We start from the raw sequence: 22460 nt of genomic DNA, 5'->3' as shown, positions 1-22460 counted from the left end.
AAAAAAGCCACCAAAAATCTTATGCACCAAAAGGGGAAATTTTGGAATTATTACATATTTCCTCAAGGAGATATAACATGTTTGATCGTAAAGTAAAAGTTATTAACATAAAGTAACAATTTACTGGGATCATAGGGCTGGTTTAGGATCATGAAGTTCTGTTTTCTAGCTAAGACTTCTGTCTGTATGAAATAGTTTCTGATTAGGATTCCACAATAAGTAATCGGAGGCGAAAGCCCTTACGAAGTGGTGCAAGATTCCCAGTATTCAGGGGCAGCTATAAAATCAGAACTGGCTTAAGATGTCTCAAAGCAATTTGAATCTACTGAACCAAAGAATTAAGAAAGTTCCCATTGGATGAACAAAATTAAAATAACCATAATACCCTCTTTATAGAGACAATCTAAGTTAGAAAGTTGTCTATATTCATTAAATATTTTTAAAATTTGTATGCCATTACAGCAGAAGTCCTCATAAAACAGTGAAGTGTTGGAGAGAGAGACACTGCCTTTTTATTTTTTTTAATTATTATTATTTTTTTACTTTCAATTTTCTACCTTTGAGTGGGTAAAGTGATACCACTTTCTTTTGCTCGTTTTAATGGAAAATACTTGAGGTTTTCCTTCTCTTACAGGTTTTCCCACCTCACACAGCTCTAGCATTTGCAAAATATTACTGTGCTTCTCTCTATTTCAGGAAAATGTGTTTATGTGCGTATACAATGCCATATGTATTCAACTTACCCTCATGTTGAAGCAGTATTCTTTCCACCAAACTGCTAGAAGTAGCGACATCTACAGGTCGCAGGAGCTCTGTATTTTTAGCATTGATATCAGCTCCAAATTCTAGCAGTAAGTTTACAATTTCTGTATTGGATTGGAAAGCAGCAGCATGCAACGGGGTATCCCAATATTTACCTTTCTGTACATCAGCACCTACATAGGGATAGGAAATGATGAAAAATACAAACAAGAATTACTAGTTGAGTCATTTGCCTCAATGTAGTTATCTCAACAACAACTTATTTATACTTGTCAATTCTGACTTATGGTGACTTTTATAGGACCCTTCGCGAAATGCCCCTGTAGGTCTCCAAGACTGTAACGCTTTACAGGAGTAGAAAGCCCCGTCTTTCTCCCTGGGAGGGCCCGATGTTTTTCAAACTGCAGACCTTGGGGATCACAGCCCAACACACACACACATGTATATAATAATTTCATATATACAGAAGCCCAACCTAGATAAAGTATTAAGAATTATTATATCTATATAAGTGAAAACATTTAATTTTTTTCTCCAGAAGTTTCTGTGTGCTTAAAATATTTCATAAAAGAGAAAAATATGTTGAAATTTTCCAATAGTTCCCTAGGCAATTATATAAATTAAAATTATAAATAGTATACATTTGAGTTTACTCATACATATTTCAGTATATCTATTATGATTGGTTGACTTTAATATCATTCAAGATCTTATTGCTCTCATTCTTTTAAGTCAGCCAGCCCTTTTATTTATTGAAAAACTAATAAATTTATAGAGTAATAAAAATCTAGAGGGTATATGAAATTTTTCTGTCAATTCTCGCACATGTCATATAAGACAACAAAATATAAGGAAACGGACCCTCTTAAATAGAGAAGGAGCAATATTCTGACATGAAAGTAGAATGTGAAAAATGCTTCCCTTAAAAATGAATCCTAAATGTGAAGATGGCTATTGCATATTTATTTTATCTTAGTGCAAGTTCTGTCACATAATGCTCGCTAAGTGCATGTGTAGTGGAAACAGGAGCCTTAATTCCATATTTTCAAAACACACATGGCTTCTTTACAAAACTATGGCATTGCGGCTCCTTTTTCCTGACACTTTAGGAAAAATGGAAGCTCCCTCTTAGAAGCAGTCAGTTTAAAGGTCTCTTTACTGCCATCCTGCTGCTTTCCAATCTCAATAAATGTAATCCTTTTCGATATTATTTAACCAAATACAACATGGTTCGTGAAAAGATGATATTTTATAGCAAAGGAAAGATGAGAGTGTATAAACTCTGATTAAATCAATTTTATGGACGAACAGGGCCTGAAAATAACAATCAATCAACATTTACTTTCAGTGCTCTGTTAAGATATTCTTTTCAGGTAATATACAATGTTGACTAAAAATAGTGAAATTATTAGCAAAACAAAGAAAGGTTATGAAGCACGCAGTCTACTGGTTATATTCAATTTATGGAATAACATGGCCAGAAAATGACAATCACAACAATTTTTATGGAAATAAATCATGATGAAGACTCTTAGTAGGTGTAATGAGAATACAAGATAGAACGTTCCGTCGAAAGAAGTTTATAACCTAAAATAATGTGAAGATAAAAAGTTAAAATAAATAACTCACTGTGTGGCTAAAAGATAGGTATATCAGCATAAATTAGAGACCAAATGACTTTCATAAGTAATAAATAGTACCCATATCCATTTATTCATCTTAATTATACTTTAAGCACTGTGCGAGAAAAAAAGAAACACTAGTAAAGTGTGGAAGAGCAAGGATGTCATTCTGAGGACTCGGGTGTGCCTGACACAGAATCGACTTGATGGTGCCCATCAACATCAACCAATTTTCTAAGGGAGCTCCTTGTCCAATGCAGAGAGAGGCCACGATGATCTTGAAATGTCAGGGGGCAAGCTCTGAGGGGCTTAACCTACATCTTCCTGAGAGTGTCTATTAATAAAAAAAAATTTAAAAACAGGTGAGAAAAAGGCAGGTACAGTTTTTCCAGGTAAGTGGGACAGAAAGTCCAAAATGTGGAAGTATTGGGGTTTATGTTTGAGAGGAGAAATGGCTGCCCGAATAGTTCAGTTCTTGATAGGTGCCCTCAAGTTAGTTCCAGCTCAGAGTGACCCCATTACTAAATGTGACCCTGCCTAGTCCTGCACCATCCTTACGACCATGATTCTCTTTGGGCTTATTCTTGTAGCCTCTGTGCCACTCCATCTCATTAAGGTCTTCCTCTTTTCCTCGGACACTCAACGTTACCAAGTATAATATCCTTCTCGAAGAACTTGGTCTTCTTGATACTATATGCAAAGTTCATGAAACAACATCCCACTGTTAGTCCAGGATGACTAGAGAAACAAATCCAGAGACACTCATATATATATTAGAGAGAACTTTATATCAAGAAGTAATTATTCATTAATAAAACATCCCAGCCCAGTCCAGATCAAGTCCCTCAGTCCGATATTAGCACATTCAATGATGCCAAACGAAGGAAGATCACAGGCTGATGGGTGGAAAGTCCTGTGGGTCCAATGGCAATGGACACACCTCTAGGTCTCTGGCTGCCATCAGCGTGGCTCCATATACTTGTTAACAGGAATGTGAAGCAGAGAGTGTATCCCGCCTCGAGGGTGAAAGAGAAGTTCCCAGAATCTTCATGAGAAGGCCACACCCACTCACAAGGAGAGATCACCAGGCTGTGACCAGATTGACACACCCCTTAATTCTTATTTATCAAGTTGACATGAAGTTGTCTTAACTACCATACCCATCATGCCCATTTCTAACAGATTAATTTGTTTTTCTAGCAATCCATATTACATTCAATATTCTTCACAAACATTATAATTCAGATGCATCAATTCTCCTTTGTTCTTCCATATTTATTGTGCAGGTGTCACATGTATATGAGACTATTGAAAATGCTATCACTTGGGTCAGGCACACCTGAGTCCTTAGAGCAGTGGTTCTCAACCTTCCAAATGCCATGACCCTTTAATACAGTTCCTCGTGTTGCAGTGATCCCCCAACCATAAATTATTTTCATTGCTACTTCATAACTGTAATTTTGCTACTGTTATGAATCAGGTGATCCCTGTGAAAGGGTCATTTGGCCCCCAAAGGGGTTGCGACCCACAGGTTGAGAACCACTGCATTAGAGGCATATAATTTCTCTTTGACACGTTTAATAAGTCTTGTGCATCAGATTGGTTCAATGCAATCCTTTGATTTCTTGATTGCTGATTCCACAAGTATTGATTGTAGATCCAAGTAAAATGAAATCCTTGACAATTCAAATTTTTGATTTATTTTCCTGATGTTACTTATTGGTTCAGTTGCAAAGATTTTTGTTTTCTTTCTGCTGAAGTACAGTCCATACTGAAAGCTATAGTGTTTGATCTCCATCAATACGTGCTCTTCACTTTGAACAACTAAGATTGTGGCATCTGCATACTGAAAGTTCTAAATGAATTTTCCTTCAGTCTTGTTTCTATGTTCTTCTTCCTATAGTCCAGCTTCTCAGACCAGTCAGCATACAGATTGAACAAGTATGGTGAGAGGATACAATCCTGATACACACCTCTCCTGATTTTAAACCATTCAATACCCTCTTGTTTTGCTTAAATGATTGCCTCTTGGTCCATGTACAGATTCCCTATGAGCACAAGTAAGCATTCTGAAATCCTCATTCTTTTCAATGCTTTTTATAGTATGGTATCTCCATACTGTCTAATATCTTTTCATAGTAAAATAAAGTACAGGTGAGCACCTTTGTGGTAGTCTCTGCTTTTAGCCAAGATCCATAGCCACAAGGATAGCTCTCACTCCATTCTATTGCAAGTCCTCTTTAAAATATGTTTCATTTTCTAAGGGCTCCTTATTGATCTGTTGCTGCAACTGTTTGGGGATGAGTTAGAAAAACTTTTGTTGTGGTATTAATGACAATGTCCAATAATTTCCACATGCTTTTGAACTACCTTTCTTTAGAATAGCACAAATATGAATCTCCTCAAGTGGGTTGGTCAAGTAGCTGTCTTCCATATTTCATGGCACAGACACACGAGCACTTTCAGCGTTGCAACCGTTTTTTAAGCATCTCAACTGGTATTCTGTCAGCTCCTGGATCCTTGGTTTTCGCTAATGCCCTCAGTGCAGCTTGGACTTGTTCCTTCAATAGCATCAGGTTCTTGATTATATGGTAACTCCTGCCATTGTTGAAAAATCACCAACTCTTTGTAGTATAGTCACTCTGTATTCCTTCCCTCTGAAGCTACAGCTGTCCATCATTTCCAGATAAATTAATCCAGGAGCACTGTAATGAGGACTCTTGCAATAAAGACCATTGTAATAAGGGCCATTGTAAGAAAATGAAATGAAATTTTTGAAGTCATCGAGAAAATGATGTGATCTGCATTGGGGAAAACGTTGCATTTTTAGGGGAGGAAATATGTTTCTTATCTCTCACTGAAAATATGAATTGTATGTGGACATATACAACATAAAAATATCAAGAATTTATATCATCACTAAGTCTTATGGTCAACATTAAGTTATTAGTAGTTAAGTTTTGGGTGAATCAAAAGTTGGATGAGGATTCTTGACTCTATAGTGGATTCATACCCCTGACTCCCCATTGTTTGAGTCAACTGTGTATATTCATATATTTAGTAATGTCAAAGATGCACAGCACTGGTCAAATCTGCTTTACAAGGCCTCTATAAAATGGTAAAGAGCATAGATATGACTCTTGAGACTGAGCAGTACCTGGCCTCATCTGCACAGGAAAGTTGGAAAATGAGTAAGGAAGACAGATTAATTGATATATTGAAGTGTGGTGTTAGTAGAGAATATCGGAAGTACCAAGGACTGAAAGAAGAGCCAATGAATCTGATTTGGAAGCAGTCCAATCAGAATGTCCCTTAGAAGCCAGCATTGTGGGACTTCATGTCCTGTACTTCAGACATGTTATCAGTCCATTCAAGTCCCTGGAGAAGGGCTTGGTAGAGGGGCAGGAAGAGGATAACTCTCTGTGAGATGAATTGACCAGTGGCTGCAAGAACGACCTCCAGCACAAACAATTAGAGACGGCATCTGTCCCTCCTCCCATCAAGTTGATGCTGCCTCATTGCAACCCTATAGGATAGAATAGAACTGCCCCTGTGGGTTTCAGAGACTGTAACTCTTTCAGAGAGTAGAAAGCCTCCTCTTCTTCACAAAGACTGGTGGGTGGCTTTGAACTGTTGCCCTTTCAATTAGCAGCCCAATTCATAACCACGACACCACAGGGCTCTTACCTCTTGCCAGTTAAGAATAATCTGTTTTGGATGGCACAGGACTGGGAAAAGTTTTGTTCTGTTGTGCATAGGGTCTCAATAAGTGAGAGATAACTCAAAATACCTAACAACATGTATTCATTTATGAACTCAGAGATGAAGGAGAGTTCTCATGGATAGCACATATTTTGAGGGTCTTACACATTTATATATGAGAAGGCTTTTTTTCAATAAGAATATTTTTGTAACAAACCCAATCCAAAGAGACTTCCATGGAATTGCCTTTGATTCATACTGCCAGTTTAAGACAGGGTAGAACCGCTCCATAGTGTGTACCCGGATGTACACAGCTTTCATTGATGGCACAGCAAACTACCGTATATACTGGAGCATAAGCCAACCCAAATATCAGCTGTGTCACCTCATTTTACCACAAAGACTGCATAAAAAATGTGCAAAAAAATCGGCTTATACACAAGTATGTACGGTAAATATAAAGGTGAATATTTGTGTGAATAGAAAGCATTTTAAAGAAAAATACCTGCATAAAGAAGTTTCCTGACGCAGTGGAATTGTTGTGCCATACAAGCTACATACAGTGGAGTTCCCAAATGAGGAATGTCTTGGTCAACATCTATGCCCCAGGATATCAGAATTCCTAGACATTCATGGTGACCTGTCGATTCAAAGGAGGAATAATAATAATAAACTTAATAGCAAATGTCCCCCAACACAACCCCTCTTGCCCCCAAATGTCTTCGCTATAGTGCTATTTATGGAAAGGTAACTGGAACACTGCATGCTGCTGAAGAAAGTTTCTCCCCAAGTCACTGAATCTCATAACTACGTTACCTTTACTGGCAGCCTCGTGCGTGGAAGAAGGAAGACATGACTCCAGTTGCGCTTTGGCACCATATTCTAAAAGAAGTTCCGTACAACTTGAACTTCCTTGTGAACATGCATTGAATAACGGAGACACGCCATCTATTGTGATTGCATTGACCTAAACCAACCAAAAATCCGAGAGTGAAATTTCTAGGGTTGCTTATGATTAACTGACTTCATTGCACCTTTAAAATACTGTGCCATCTGTTGTGTCATTTTGGAAGATAGGTCAGAGTATATTTATCTCATACATTAATAAGGACCAGGAAGTTTTTCGACCTGTTTCATTTCTGTGAGTTGGAACTGACTCAGTGATGGCCAAACGCAACAAACAACGTCAATAAGGACAACCTTAGGATTTCAAGATGTAATCAATCAGACAAACACTGGAGTAAAATACTTTTACTAGTTGCATAGTCACTCATGTAACTTAAATAAATGCTTTGAAATTGGTCTTAAAAAAACCATGAGAATCAATTATCAGTAAAAGCAGGAAGAAGAAAAATTGCAATACTGATGAAATTGTGATGAAACTCTTTGCAGTTTAATTTGGTCAAATTGATCATTCCGTTTATGAGAATTTACCTAGAGAAAAATGTGGAATCATCAAATAGATGGCAAAGGTATCAAATGGAAATATATCCATCTATTTTTATTTAGAGTAATGAAAATGGGAAATAACCTAAAGGATAGTGCATATTCTAATGCAGCATGCTCCCCATTTTTGCAATTATGAGGAATCCTTCTCAGAGTATAATGATTAGGATGAAACAATTAAAGAGATTTATTTGGTTAATTTTGAACACTACTAAGAAACAAAAAGAAGGAAGGCGGTTGGAAAAAAGGATGAAATAAGATAATTGTGTTCAGCTCTTAGGCAATAGATTCAAAAGCTTTAATATTTTCCAAAGAGACTTACATTAGCTCCGGCTTCCAGAAGAGTCCGCGCACATGCCACATGATCTCCAAGGCAGGCTTCATGTAATGGGGTGATATGGTCTATGGTTACTGCATTTACATTGTAGCCCTAAAAATAAAAAGTGAAGGGGAAATGCACGTGGATTAAGACTCTGGTGAAGTCCCTCTGACCATGGACCTGGATGTCAATAGCCTTCCTATGACGCAGAATGTCTTGGGAAGTAGATTCTTGCAGACGCAGTTAGGTTAACATTTAGCACTTCACTATTGGATTTCCTTTATGGTACATTTTAAATGTGTTCTAGGTTTTAATATGTTCCTCTTTCTTTTAGAGTTTTTATTTGTTTTACTATAGGATCACTATGAATTGAAATCAATTCTATGGCAGTAAATTTGAGTTTTTAGGTACTGATATAAAATTAAGGTCAGCCTAGCCTAAGCATAAACAAAAGTTCAAAAATTGTAATAAGCTGCCTTATAAATTTTTGTCACTTAATAGATGTGATTAAGTTATGTGTTGAGGTTAAGAACTCTGGATGTGGGGTCAGTTAGACTTATACTTGTATTCTAGTTTGACTACACAACAACTGTGCTTAATTTGAACAAGTAACTTAACATCTAAATCTAAGGATTATCATGAGGATTAAATAAGATGATATCTGTCAAGCCATTATTACCATAATGCCAGCATATAAAAAATGCTTACAATTTGATTTATCATTGTTCCATAATAACTAAGTGAACATTTCTAAAATGTTTGTTGCACTTTAAGAAATATCCAACTACAATAATTAGAGCTATAGATTTTTCTTTCCCTTCTTGCTATCTTTTGTGATCTACTATCTACCTGCAATAATATTCATGGCTTAATCCCCGTAGTATAGATTCAACAAACTTGATGCCAGAAGGGATATGAAGAAGCTCAAAGTAAAAGCAGGCAATCATATTATCAATCACCTATCCAAAGATGATGCTTGCCACAAGCAAGCGGCAACTTGTGAGATTCCTTAAGTTAGACTTTCAATGATTTTAGGCGGGCTAGCAGCAGTCACTCTTGGGCACTCACCCCTCGCACTCACACACGTTAGGACAGAGCATCTGAATGGCTTGAGGCTTCCTTTCCCATAGGGATTTGGGGCAGCCTAGGACTTTCCTGGGCTGGTCCGCTGATGGACATGAGATACATGCTGAGAAATAATCTAACCCTGCTTTCCTCTCAAAGAACTGCACGATCCTTTCCAAGGTATTACCCTTTTCTTAATTACTGACCTTTTTATGAGCATGGATTTGTTTTTCCACTAAGTGATGAGCAAAGCAAAATAGTCACATGGTCAGACTGGAAGGGAGCATCTTGTCCATCACCTTCATTTTAAAGAGGAGAAAGTGAAGGCTCACATAGGTTCTGATCTTCAAGTGCCTGCCTGGCATCCCGGACTCCTGAGCCCCGTGGTAACACATGTCAGATTACCCAGTAACACAATAAACACGGCATTGCTGGACTGACTGACTCATCTCTAGTGAACAACCCCCCCGCCCCCCATTTTTTTAACCATATCAAAGGTTCTGTTTTCAGGTGCGGTGGCCTCTTTCTCTCCCCATCACACAGTACCCTTCTCCAGAAGAAAAGTCTCTTTACAAATGTGCTCCTTGGACAGGGAATGGGCACTGGGTTATACATTGAACTGCTAACCAAAGGGTCAGCAGTTCAACCCCACCAGCCACTCTTGGGAGAAAGATGATGCTATTTGCTCCCATAAAGGTTTACAGTCTCAGAAACCTGGGAGAGCAAGTGAGTATCAACTCAACGATGGTTGATTTGGTTTGTTTAGACAGGGACAGAATATACAGTAAGCAGGGTAGCCATTGTTTTACTTAGCTTCATTCACTAATCTGAAGTGTATAGTTTCCTGATGTGTAGCAAACCATTTCACATGTTTTTCACATCCAGCAAAACCCATGTGACATTATTCACTACAGATGAGCAACGAAGCGCAAGTATGCTTGCGCTTGCCTTGACTGTTGGGTACTCTGCTCCTGGGAGTACTAGTTCCTTCCTCACAGACAGGTGAGAAAGTGGTTTTCTTCTTAACACTGGTAAGCATGAGGGCCGTGTTCTCCAGAGTGGGGTGTATGTCTATTTGAATCATACTGGAATCTTACAAAGAATGGAAAAGCCCATGCCAGGAGGTTGTCTCATTCAACCAACAATATTTATTTTGCTTTTTGGCATTTCCATTTTTCCTCTGATGATTCTGAGCAGGTGAAGGAAGGAAGTGATTGTTCTATTAGTCTTCTTAGTCAAATCCCTGAAGCATATGACATATTACCATCATAAAAATTTTTTTCTAAATATTGAGGATCTGGTCTGATTACCTCTTTTTTGAATGTTTTATGACTGTGTTAAATCTGCAGTTAGCTAGATAGTGTGCACATTATGCAAAGTTAAGCATACTTAGCAGGCTTACGAATTATACATAGATGTGAGCACTACTTGAATACATCTTCAATATTGTATCAGAAATTTGAAATACCAAGAAATAAGATTATAATAAAATATTCTAAAGAAGTTTCAAAGATAAATAAACAATTTGCTGATATGAGTTAAAAGCAAAGGGCTGTAGTAGAATTTTTCCACAATCTCTTTTTCATATCTAAATCAAGTTACTTAGACACCTGACGCTATATACTCATGCGGGAAGGCATACTTTTGGTTCTATGAAATACGTTACCTGTGATAATAGTGTTCTCAGAGCAAGAAGACGACCTTGACTCGCTGCTTCATGGAGTGGTGATCGATCTGCCCAGGAACCTGTTAAAAAAGAAGAAAGAAAACAAAAATCTCTGAGTCAAAGCGAACCTTAATACAAACAATTGATTTCTATGTAATACAAACTATTCAAATTCTGTGTTCAACAAGATACCTGTAAAAGTACTAGGACAATTGCTTCTTACTTGAAATATCAAGAAACCAATTATTCTAACCAAGAAACCACATTGCATCCTTTGGCTTGCCTTTCACTGCAGGCTAAGTATTACCTGTCTCAGAGGTCTTTCCTGGAGCAAAGATGAGGCTGGGTTTGTGGCAATAGGCAACAGAATGTTCAACGATTCAAACACACTGCAATGACAATCAACTCATGGCACGTTCGGCCTTGGAGTAGTCCTACTTTGTAGTAACTTGTTTTACTATAGCCAGCAAATAGTATGGATTATATTTAGGTTAAAACTTATAAAGAATATCCTTTATAAATGTAAACTGTCCTCTAAAACCCATAGATTCAAGTATGTGAAGATTCAACTAATTTTAGGTCTATGCGTTGACCTCTAAGTAGATAGACCACAAGAAATGCTTTCTCAGGGTCTGCCAGCTCTCATCAAGAATTTCAATTCATAATATTTGTAGTCTGGTCTTTTTCCGCAAGAGTATATGCTCAGTCCTCATTTAAAGCTCAAGTTTTCCTATTACTCTGAACGTTCTGGAGTGGGTATGAAGAAATCAGTTTCAGCAATTTGAACTTCCTTTCACACACACAGATTGTATTACATGGTTACCCCAAGGTCAGATAAGCTAAAACCACCAATAAACACACCACTATAGTACAACCAACTTTCCTTCACAAGGGTTCTGAATGTATTTAGCGGGCTATGTTTCAAATGTATGTGATGAATAAAACAGTTTCTTGTGGCAACATTAGGTGCTTTGATCATGTTATATTTTCTCCTTCAAAAGATAAAGAAACCTCACTTCATCAATTGAAAGTATTCAAACATATTTTTAAATGAGACCTCATATTTCAATTCCCAGAAAACACTGGAAATTGAGCAAAACTAATAATTTCTTTAGAAAGTATGAAAGAAAGAATACACTTAGGATATGTTAACTGAAAGGACTGAAGAAAAATTCAAGCCTCAAGTTTTAATATTGAAGAATTCTATTGGCCAAATAGTGACTGATGCAGGAAAAAACAAAAGACAATGGAAGAAATACACAGAGTTACCTTACCAAAGATAACTGGTTAACATTCAAACATTTCAAGAGATAGCATATGATCAGCAACCAAAGATACCTAAGGAAGAAATCCAGGCTTCATTGATGGCAATAGCAAAAACCAAGGCTCCAGGAATTGACTGAATACCAACTGAAATGTGCCAACAAGCAGGTAGATGCAAGCACTCACTTATCTATGTCAAGAAATTTAGCAGATAGCTAACTGACCAGCTGACTGGAAGACATCCATGTTTGTGCCCATTCCAAAGAAAGGTGATCCAACACAATGACAAAACAGCAAACAAACAAGGACTCCAGTATAGATTACAGCTCACTGTAATACACACACACACACACACACACACACACACACATACATATATACATATATATCCACACAAATGGATTACTATGTAACATCATGATAAACAGTGAAAAGACTGAAGACATGGATTTCATCTTGCTTGGATCCACAAGAGTCTTCATGAAAGCAATAGTACAGAGATCAAAGGACACACTCCTTTGTATACATCTGCTGTACAAGACCTCTTTAACAGTATTGCAGAGCAAAGACGTTCCTTTTAAGAATAAGGTGTGCCTGACCCAAGTCATGGTATTTTCAATTGTGTGAATATGAAAGTTGGACACGGAATAAGGAAGAGCACACAGATTTGATGCATTCGAACTATAGTGCTGGTGAAAAATATCGAAAGTCCCGTGAGCTGCCAGAATAAACATATATTTTTCTTGGAAAAAGTAGAGCCAGATGCTCCTTAGAAGCGAAGATGGAGAGACTTAGTCTCACGTACTTTGGAAATGTTATCAGAAGAGATTAGTTCCTGGAAAAATATATCATGCTTGATAAAACCAAATATCAATGACAAAGAGGGAGGTGATCTAGAAACTGGATGACACAGTGGCTGCAACCATTGGCCCAAACATAACAGCGGCAAGGATGGCCCATACTGGGCAGTATTTCGTTCTGTTACACGTAGGAGCACTTTGAGTAGGAATCTACTTGATAGCACCTGATGCCAAGAGTTTCTTTATTCATAACCTGATAGGCCTGTATTAAAAGAGGGAAAACTAAACAAAACAGAACACACTGACTTAGCCCTTCCTCATCTACCAGGCTCTGTCTAGTCACTAGATGTGTTAAATCAGCCAGACGCATTAAGAAAGGTACTTTTCTTATCTCTCTTTTCCAGGTGAAGAAATTGAGGCACAGTGATGTTTGTTAACTATCCCAAGATCACACAAGTATAAGGAAAATTGATGCACCATTAAAACTCCTCTCCTAACTGCAGAGCTGCTGCTTTTAACACTCTGTAATTCTGCCTCTCAAAAACACCTCCCCAGACCCTCCCCCGCCACACACACACACACACACACACACACACACACACACATAGTGACACGCGCACACATGCACAGTATGCTAAGCATTTTAATTGCTGGTAATACAATAAATTTCTGTTGGACTCCTTCGTTGCTGTCATTTTCTTCATGAAATGAAGAAAATTCCTCTTTTCACTTCTCAGTGCCACCGAGTTGATGCCAACTCATAGCAACTCTGTAGGGCACGGTATAACTGCCCCTGTGTTTTCAAAACTGGAACTCTCTACAGTGGTGGAAGCCTCATGTTTCTCCCATGGAGCAGCTGGCGGTTTTAAACCACCTACCTTGAAGTTAGCAGCCCATCTTGTAAGCACTATAGCCTCAGGAGTCCTATAAGAACTCCCTGGGTGACTCAGATGGCTGAGCCCTTGACTTCTGGCTGGAATGTTGCTGGTGGCAATCCACTTAGGAGCCTCAGCAGACAGAGCTAGTGATCTGCCTCTGAAAGGTCATGGCCATGGAAACTCCGAGGAGCACAGTTGTGCCAGACACCTGAGAGGTCACCTTGAATCGTGAATCTTAGCCTGAATTGACTCAATAGCAGCTAACAACAACAGTCTAAGAAATAATTTAGTTTAGTTTATTATTTACAAAACTAGAATGCAGTCACTGTGGTAGGCTACAATTTTGTATACACCAATAATGTCAGAGTTGGTCTATAGAAGTGAAAATAAATGACTCATCGTAAGGAACTCAAAGCTACAGATGGATTCTAAATTTTGGTCAAATTATAGTTAATAAAGGATCCCAAGTGGCATAGTACTAACTATTTGGGCCGTGATTCTCCTGGTCAGCAGTTCAAAACCATCAGTGGCTCCACGGGAGATAGAGGGAGCTTTCTACTCCTGTAAGGAGTCACAGTCTTAGAAACTCCAGGGGCCCTTCTACCCTGTCCTGTAGGGTCGGTGTGAGTTGGCATTGACTCAATGGCAGTGTTTGTTTATTTATGTTAATAAAGTGGGGTCGTAGATGATCAGTTAAAAAATGGAAAGCCCTCAACACGAGGAATTGACACCTAGCTCCTGTGATGGGCGCAAGCACAGTAAGGGTGGTGAGGGCAGGGCGGAGCAGGCAGTGCTTCTTGAGGAACGGGAGACAAATCAGCAGCGCCTGTAGCAATAACATAGTGGGCGGCAAATTAAAAAGGTTTTCCAATAGTTTTGGTTTGCTTTTAGATATCCATAAACTTTAATTGTGTGCAAGTCCTTCTTGATTTTCTCCTACACTTTAGAAATATAACCTGTTTCATTCAGGTTCCCTTTCACTGAATTGTTTTTCTGCACTTTGGTTGCAGAAGCAAAAAGACAATGAAATATAACTCTCACCAAGTATTTAAAGGGAAGAGAGAAGGCAACTCCCAGGGTAGAGGTTGCCCACGGTATCTTATACTAATGTGTATCTGGAGTCCCAGGACAGCGATCATTGGGTTTCAAATAAAGCACTCTCGGAGTCTCAAAGCAAGAGTCAATTACATTGCCACTCTCTGTGTGTGGACTTAAGTTTCCAGCCAGCACTACTTCTGGCTCATCTAGAACAATGAGTAAGCCAGGCACTCAACTTTGCATTTTTAGTTGAAAAAAGAGTAAGCTATTAGCTTTTGTGTACTGTTTTTCCTTTCCAATATGGAAAGCCCTATTATATATTAAAGACAGAATTGCAGTGTTGCACACCAATATGAATATATGCTGGGAGGGCAAAATTCAGTGGCAAACTAATAACTCATGAGAAATTGGAACATTATGGTCTCAGTAAATGGCAATATTCATTATCATAAGTAATATACTTGTGGGAATGACTATGTTTCCAGTTCCAGCTCTTAAGGAGAAATTTGATACTTTCAAAATTATACACATCTATTATTTTATCGCTAAAGTAAGCAAGCTGATTGCAGAGTGAGACTCAATTTTTATTAAAGAAAGATAATTAAGAAAATATGAAAATAAGTAGGTTAATATTCCAAATAGGCAACAAATATGAGACTACTTTGTTCATTTGATCGGCAGAGAAACAATAAATCAGTAATTATTTAAGTAATCATTAAGTGATGATACATAAATATATGTTTCAATGTAAATAATCACAATATTTATAAGGCTCATGCCACTTGTCCTGTATAATACACTTCAGCATCCTTAATTTATTTCTTAAAGAATGTGTCCTGAATTTTAGGGTGATGATTCATTGTCCATCGCTGCCAGGGAGGTGGTGCTGACTCACAGCGACACTCTGTGGGTCTCAGATGACAACTGTTTACAGGAGCAGAAAGCCCAGGCTTTCTCCCACGGAGCTGGCTGCCTGCGGTTTCAAACTACCATCCAAGCAGATCGTAGCCCAGCTCATCGTAGCCACTAAGCCATCAAGGCTCCGTGCACTGCCTCTAGCTAACAGTAATTAGCCGGAGGCTGAGACTGGAAAAGGCAGAGAAATGGCCCTTTGCATTCAGATTGGACTCCTTTCCTTTTAGTGTATGATGAAGACTTTAGAGAACAGAAAAGCTAAGATATTTGCAGCCGAGAGGTAGGTCACGTTTCTCCTCCCCTTGGCCACCAACTCTCCTCCCTTGTCTCCTGATGTGTGTGCTGAGCCTGCTGTGCAATTCCAGGCTGGCTTGCTGGTACACAGAAAGACAGAGGGAAGGAGAAAGGGAAGGCGGTAAGAGAGGAAGGAAGGAAATAAAGACAGGCAGGCAGGAAGGATGGAGGAAGGGAGGGCGGAGGGGAAAGGCACACTATGAAGCTAGATTGAGGTAGGATTAGCAAAGCGTTGTTATGTAAATCACCCAAATGTAATACCTGGTATTATTTGCTAATCATATACTATAGGGGATGGGGGTAGGGGAGGGGCTTCATCAAGCTTAGGGAACAGTGAATCTTCTTTCCTCAAACTAAGGAAAGTCAAACAATAAACAATCACATTTTTTAACGAAAACGTTTTCAGCGCTGTCAGATTAATTAAACCATATAAAGCAATTGAGTGGTTTATGACTGACCAGTAACAGCTGCTACAGACAGCTTTGCTCGCCTAAGTAAAAAGAAGTAAAACTACAGTACTCTGTTAAAATTACAGCACATGCCTGCTACTCAATCAAAAAAAACAACTCTGATTTTCTGTTTTGTTTTGTATTCTGCTTACGTCACTCCCAAGCAGCCCTGCTTCATTATATTCCTTAAAATAATCTCATAACTAACCTGGTAACATATGAAAATCAAAGAATTTATACAATACTCTAATTTCGGCTTAAACAAAGTCATGGCCCCTCATCTCTGTTTTTCTACTTCAAAATTAGTTTAATACAATTTAATACAATTTAATAATTACAATTGTAAAAATACAATTTAATAATTATAACTTTACTTAATAAATGTAACTTTACGTAGGGTCATCTTGAGTCCGAATTGACTACAGAAAGAGATGTATTCAAATGTATTCAGGATTAGCTAATTTATTTTTTAATACAGGTAAACATTATATTCCAAGTGTTTATAACTTTCTCAATACTAAACAAAATATAAATATCTTCATGCACAACCATCCAGCACTCTTCATAGCCTTTGTGGTCTTTAATTAGGTATCTCAAAATGTAACTCAAGTCTGGCTTAAAATGACAATAACAACACTTCAATTTAACTCTTTAGCATAAATTGTTCCATGTAAAATTATTTCACAAAATACTTTCAACTTTTACTACATAATCAAACATTTACTATTATGGTCTTTTCCGTAGCTGACTACATTTAGAAACAACACCAGTTCCCAGACATCTGGTATATGATTTACAAGGAGAGAGTCGGCCCTGCTTTGTAAACACCACACTGCTAGCGTAAACAGTCACATTTTCAGATGCACACACTTTTGTAAAGGTCTATGCCATACCTAAATCACCATCTCCCCAAGGCACTTCAAGCCAGCCACTGTTGAGATAAATCTGACTCATCTTTATATCAGCATTTAAAATCAGTTGTCATTTGCTAATCTCGTGCGGCCATTTTAAGGAGCTCAGAGCTCCTTCTAATAAAGCTTTTCCCTTACAAAATGAAAAACAGCTTTTAAAAATCTGGTTTATTTTCCAAATTGCCTTTTCTTATTGATCCTTCCTCATTATACAGATATGGTTGGTCCTAATTTTTTACCCTAAAATTTTGGACCTGCAAAGAAATAAAGCATTACAGCTTAGGTCTCTGCTTGCTACTATGGTAAAAATACTTACTTTTTTAGAATGCCTTTGATTTCTCCCAATCTTATTTCCCACAACAGAAGTGGTGTGTACACTCCTTAAAAAGCTAGTATAAGGATACTGAGAGATCCAGACCTGAGTTTGGTTCCTACCCACTTTTCCGACTATGATCTCAAAATAGAGGGTGGCTGAGTCTTCTCTCAAACAGAGAATTGTAAGAGAAGATGAACTTCAATGAGAACTGAACATATGAATAATTCAAAATGTAAAAATATGTTTCAGTTCCTTTAGCAATAAAATATTAAGCCAGCAATCTTAGAGATCGGTTTACCATGAACCCGTGAAGCTTAAAGTTCAGGTCCTCAAACTTGCAAGAACCTTATCTACAACTCTTTATTTAATTTAGTTAATTTTTTTTCTTTAAAAGTTTCCTAAATAGCATATGTTTTAGGCTCAACACATCTAACCTATCCCTATTCACATGTTTACAAATTAAAAGAAGGAGAAAGATGAGGCTTTCTACTCCCATAAAGTTACAGTCTACCCTGTCCTAGAGCATTTCTATGAGTCTCATATCTAAAGTGGATAAAAATTCCACCAACCTCTTTACTTGCTTAGATATGCCCTAACCTACAAGTTTGCAAAAACAACACCTAGTGTGTTCAACTCATGGTTGACCAGAAAACACCTATGAAATCTAATCAACTTAAGAATAATATTTAATGGTTTCTTTTTTAAAATACTCTCACACTATTATCATCAAATTAATTATATGGAACAGAACTTCCTTTGTTCTTCTTCATTTATTTTCTACTATTCCCTTTATATATCCCCGGTGTAGGACAATCTAGAGCGGCTGTTCATTTCCTCAAAGCAACATTTCCTTTATTTCTCTTTTTCCTTCAGAACAGCCTCTTTCTAGTGATGCAGACCATGTGCCGTGCTGTAGGGACATGTGGGTTGCTGTTACGCTATAGCTACGTCACTGGTATTCCCAATACCAGCAGGGACACCCAAAGTGAACAGGCTTTAGCAAAGCTTCCAGACTAAGAACAGACTGGAACGGGCTGTCCAATGTAGAGGAATTAGTCACAGGAAACATTATGCACAGGCATCAGAACATGTCAGATGCTGAAGGTCTACTAAATAGAAGCAAAACATGGTCAGAGAAAGTGCCAGAAAATGAGTCCCTCAAATTAGAAGGCAGTTCAAAATATGGCTGAGGATGAGCTGCCTTCTTAAAGTAGGAGCAATCATAATGGCATGAATGGAGTAAAGTCTGTGAGTGTAAAGCCTTCAAGACCTTCATTTTCTGATAAGAAACAGTCAAAAAGAATCTACTAATAATTGGAACTTAGAACGTATAAAGGATGAAACTAGGAAAATTGGAAAACCAAGAAACTAGGAAAATTAAAAAATGAAATGAAATGCATAAAGATCAATATCCTAAGCATTTTTGACCAGAAATTGATTGGCATTGGCCATATTGAATAAGAAAAGCATATGGTTTACTGTGGAGAAATGACGCAATCAAGAGGAATGCTGTGGCATTCCTCACACATCTCAAGATTTATCAAGTACAATGCTGAATGCAATAGGATTATATCTATCCCTATTTAAAGAAATTCAGTCAATATAACTCTTATTCAAATTTATGCATCAACCACTGAAGCTAGTGATGCAGAAATTGAAGAATTCTACCAACAACTTCGGTATGAAATGTATCAAACATGCAGTCAAGATGCATTGCTAATCACTGGAGATTGGAATGCAAAAGAGAAAGGAACAATTGTTGGAAAATGTGGCCTTGTTGATAGAAACGATACTGGAGATTGCATGACAAAATTTTGCCACGCCAGCAAGTGTTTCGTTGCAAATACATTTTGTCAACAACACAAACGGTGACTATGCACATGGAGAGGATAACTATCTGCAGCTAAAAGGAGGCCAGGAGCGGGCTGTTGCTCATCTAGAAGTTGAGACTGAAGCTAAAGAAAATGTAAACAATTACATGAGAGCCAAAATAAGACCTTGCATCTATCCCACCTGAATTCTGAGAACATCTCAAGAACAGATCGGCTGCATTGACCACTGACGACAGAGACCTGCTGAGGGGGGGATGACGTCAAGAGCCTCATACACGCAGACGGCAAGACGTAAGTTAAAAGGCGGATCGAGAGAGATGAGACTCTGAAACTGGCTCTTACTCACAAAGGAACCAAAGCAGAGGGAAGAAACGAGGAAGCCGCAGAGAGGAACAGAGCATTTCAAAGGACAGTTCAAGAATACAACGTAAACTATTATAATGAAATGTAATGGAAGAACACATTCACTATATCTTAAAGAAAAATTCAAGCCTCGAGTTCCAATATTAAAAGATTCTATGGGACAATACTGAATGATGCAGAAAATATCAAAGAAGATTAAAATAATACACAGAATCACTGTACCACACAGAAGTAGCCGACATTCAACCATTTCAGGAGGTAGTAGATGAGCACACGGGATAAGGAATGCTGACGACGAATGGAGGCATTTGAATTACGGTGCTAGACAAGAATCTTCAAAGTGTCATGGACAGACAAAGAGCAAACAAATCTGTCCGGAGGGAAATACAGCCAGAACGCTCTTTAGCGGCAAGGATGGTGAGATTTTGTCTTGCATCCTTTGGACATTGCCAGGAGAGACCAGTCCCTGAAGGACATCATACGCAGTAAAGTAGAGGGGCAGGAAAAACGAGGAATGCTCTTGACAATGAATTGACGCAAGGGCTTCAACAATGGGCTCAAACAAAGAATTGTGCAGATGAAGCCGGACTGGGCAGTGGTACACAGGGTAGCTATGAGTTAGAGCCAACTCATAGCACCTAACAACACAACAGCGCTGCAGAATCATGTGTTGAGCTGTATATATACAGTTTGTTCCTCCCTCTATTTCCTGTACTCTGTCCTTTGTAATTTCTTACTGACAGGGCTCCCTGGGTCACACAACTGCAAATGGCTACACATTTAGTTAATAACTAGAATGCTGGCTCCTGGTGTTCTATTCAAAAGATTGCAGCCATCAAGAACCCTATATGGGCAATAGTTATACTCTGAAATACATGGAGTTTGAATTGACTCACTAGCAACTGATTCTGGGGTCCTGTTATAATTCTTTGCTTCCAAAGGCTTAAAAAGTCCAAACAGCAGTACTTTCTTGAATGGAGTTTATCTTAAATGAAGAGGTCCGTTCGTCCCCATTTAACAGGAAATTTATCAGAGCAAAAGTACATCGGCATATTAAAGAGAAAGTAAAAAGGGGTACCAGAAGAGATTGAAGTGCCAAAAATAAGGAAAACATTTGACCAGGCAGCTGATCAATAGCTAAAAAGGCATTTCTGATAATGCCAGCAAGTATATATTCATCTTGAAATTAGATGCTGGGGTGGGGTGAAGAGTACAACTTAGAGATTACTTCAAGTGCTCAGGCGGTTCTTATCCTCCGACACTTCCTGAATGTTGTCCCTCAACTTACCATTGTTAGTTGGTTCTGACTCAAAGGGTCCCTATGTACAAAGAAGGGAACACTTTTTGAGGAACACAAAGATGATCCTGTACTATCCTCACAGCATATTTGACAACATTGTGGCAGCCACTGTGCCAATCCATCTCTTGAGCGTCTTCCTTTTTTTCATTGCCCTTCTACTTTATTGAGCATGCTCTTCTTTCCCAGGGACTGACCTCTGCTGATAACATGGCCCAAGTATGTACATGATGTCTCGGCATCCTTGCTTCTAAGTTAAGAAAAATGGCTGATAAAACCAGAGGCCAACTGGGTTGTTTTAAAGGTTCAATGAGCTTTTCTGATACAATAGACTCCAGTCAACCTAATACTAATAGTGTGTGGTTGCTACCTGTCAAGTCCACCTGACTCTTAGAGATTCTTAGGTACAAAGTCAAGCTGGACTCCCAAGGGTTTTCATGGTTGCGACTTTTCAGAAGCAAACTGGGAGGCCTTTCTTCTCCAGCACCTCTGGGTAACTTCAAATCCCCAGTCTGTCCACTAGGAGTCACATCCTTAAATGTTGACAATACCCGGGAACATCTGTGGATTGTGAATCCATAACTGGCACACAATAACTATTATTTCACTAGTTTACTGATGAAACAAGTAAGGCGTTACCTCCTAAAATATGAGAAATTTGAATTGATGATGAAAATGGCATTATTTTCTATATGTTCATGTACTAAATATGAATGTTTGAAATGGTAGTAATAATACACCAGTACAGTAAGGAGTGTATGAAACAGAACAAAGAAATTTTAAAACATTAAAATATAATTAATAATGTCATTAATCAATTATAGCCATAATGAAACTTTTATGTATATCCTTCCAGGTTTTTTTTTTCTAAATACATATTCATTTTCCAACCAAGATATAGCTATATTACTGATACTCTTTTTAATCTGTTTACTTTCATTTAATGTGATCATCTTGTGGTCAATTCATTATAGTTCAAAAATGTAACCCTAGAGCATATAATAAATATTTATAATATATATTGCATTATATAGCTATACCATTACTTATTAGTTGATTCCCTAACAATTGGTGTTTAGGTGGCTTCTAGTTTTGTGAAATCAGCAATACTATTGATCTTTGTGACTGTATCCAATTATCTACTTGCCTCAAACTTTTATATGTATGATCAATTTATTTCTAAAAGACTGGATTCATTAACATTCTGGCTCACAGTGTTGGAAAAATTTGAAACTAAATTTGATGAAAACATGCTGAGACATTCTTTTTTATGAAAGCCTGGGGCCTTTCTCCTTTATTATATTTTTAATATATTTAAATATTTTAAAAGAAAATAGCCTAAAAATATATTTGCACAAAATTAGATTTCTAAATGGCCCGTTTTCAACTTCCACAGGAGTTATTTGCATTGAAGGAATGTGAGTGGTTTTCTTTTTTCTTTTTAAACCCCATTAGGTTGTTAAGAACTGTGATCAAATGTATATGTCGATACTTTATTTTTTATTTAAGAAGTGAAGAGCTG

At 37.9% G+C, this 22460-nt stretch overlaps 1 protein-coding gene across 1 annotated transcript in view; it reads right to left on the bottom strand.

Moving 5' to 3' along the window:
- ASB5 (ankyrin repeat and SOCS box containing 5) overlaps positions 1 to 22460 on the bottom strand; it is a 56751-nt gene that overhangs the window by 2362 nt on the left and 31929 nt on the right. Inside the window, exons 2-6 of the mRNA XM_004696454.2 lie at positions 10583 to 10662; positions 7855 to 7962; positions 6903 to 7053; positions 6592 to 6726; positions 744 to 935 (exon numbers count right to left, since the gene is read on the bottom strand). Coding sequence (XP_004696511.1) covers positions 744 to 935; positions 6592 to 6726; positions 6903 to 7053; positions 7855 to 7962; positions 10583 to 10662 — 666 coding nt within the window. The remainder of the gene's footprint in view (positions 1 to 743; positions 936 to 6591; positions 6727 to 6902; positions 7054 to 7854; positions 7963 to 10582; positions 10663 to 22460) is intronic.

Source organism: Echinops telfairi, unplaced genomic scaffold (assembly GCF_000313985.2).
Source record: "Echinops telfairi isolate 266 unplaced genomic scaffold, ASM31398v2 ScPeMD7_9;HRSCAF=40, whole genome shotgun sequence".
NCBI classification, from domain to species: Eukaryota; Metazoa; Chordata; class Mammalia; order Afrosoricida; family Tenrecidae; genus Echinops; species Echinops telfairi.
Note: the sequence above shows the minus strand (reverse complement) of the source record. Positions and strands in the feature narration are given on the sequence as shown.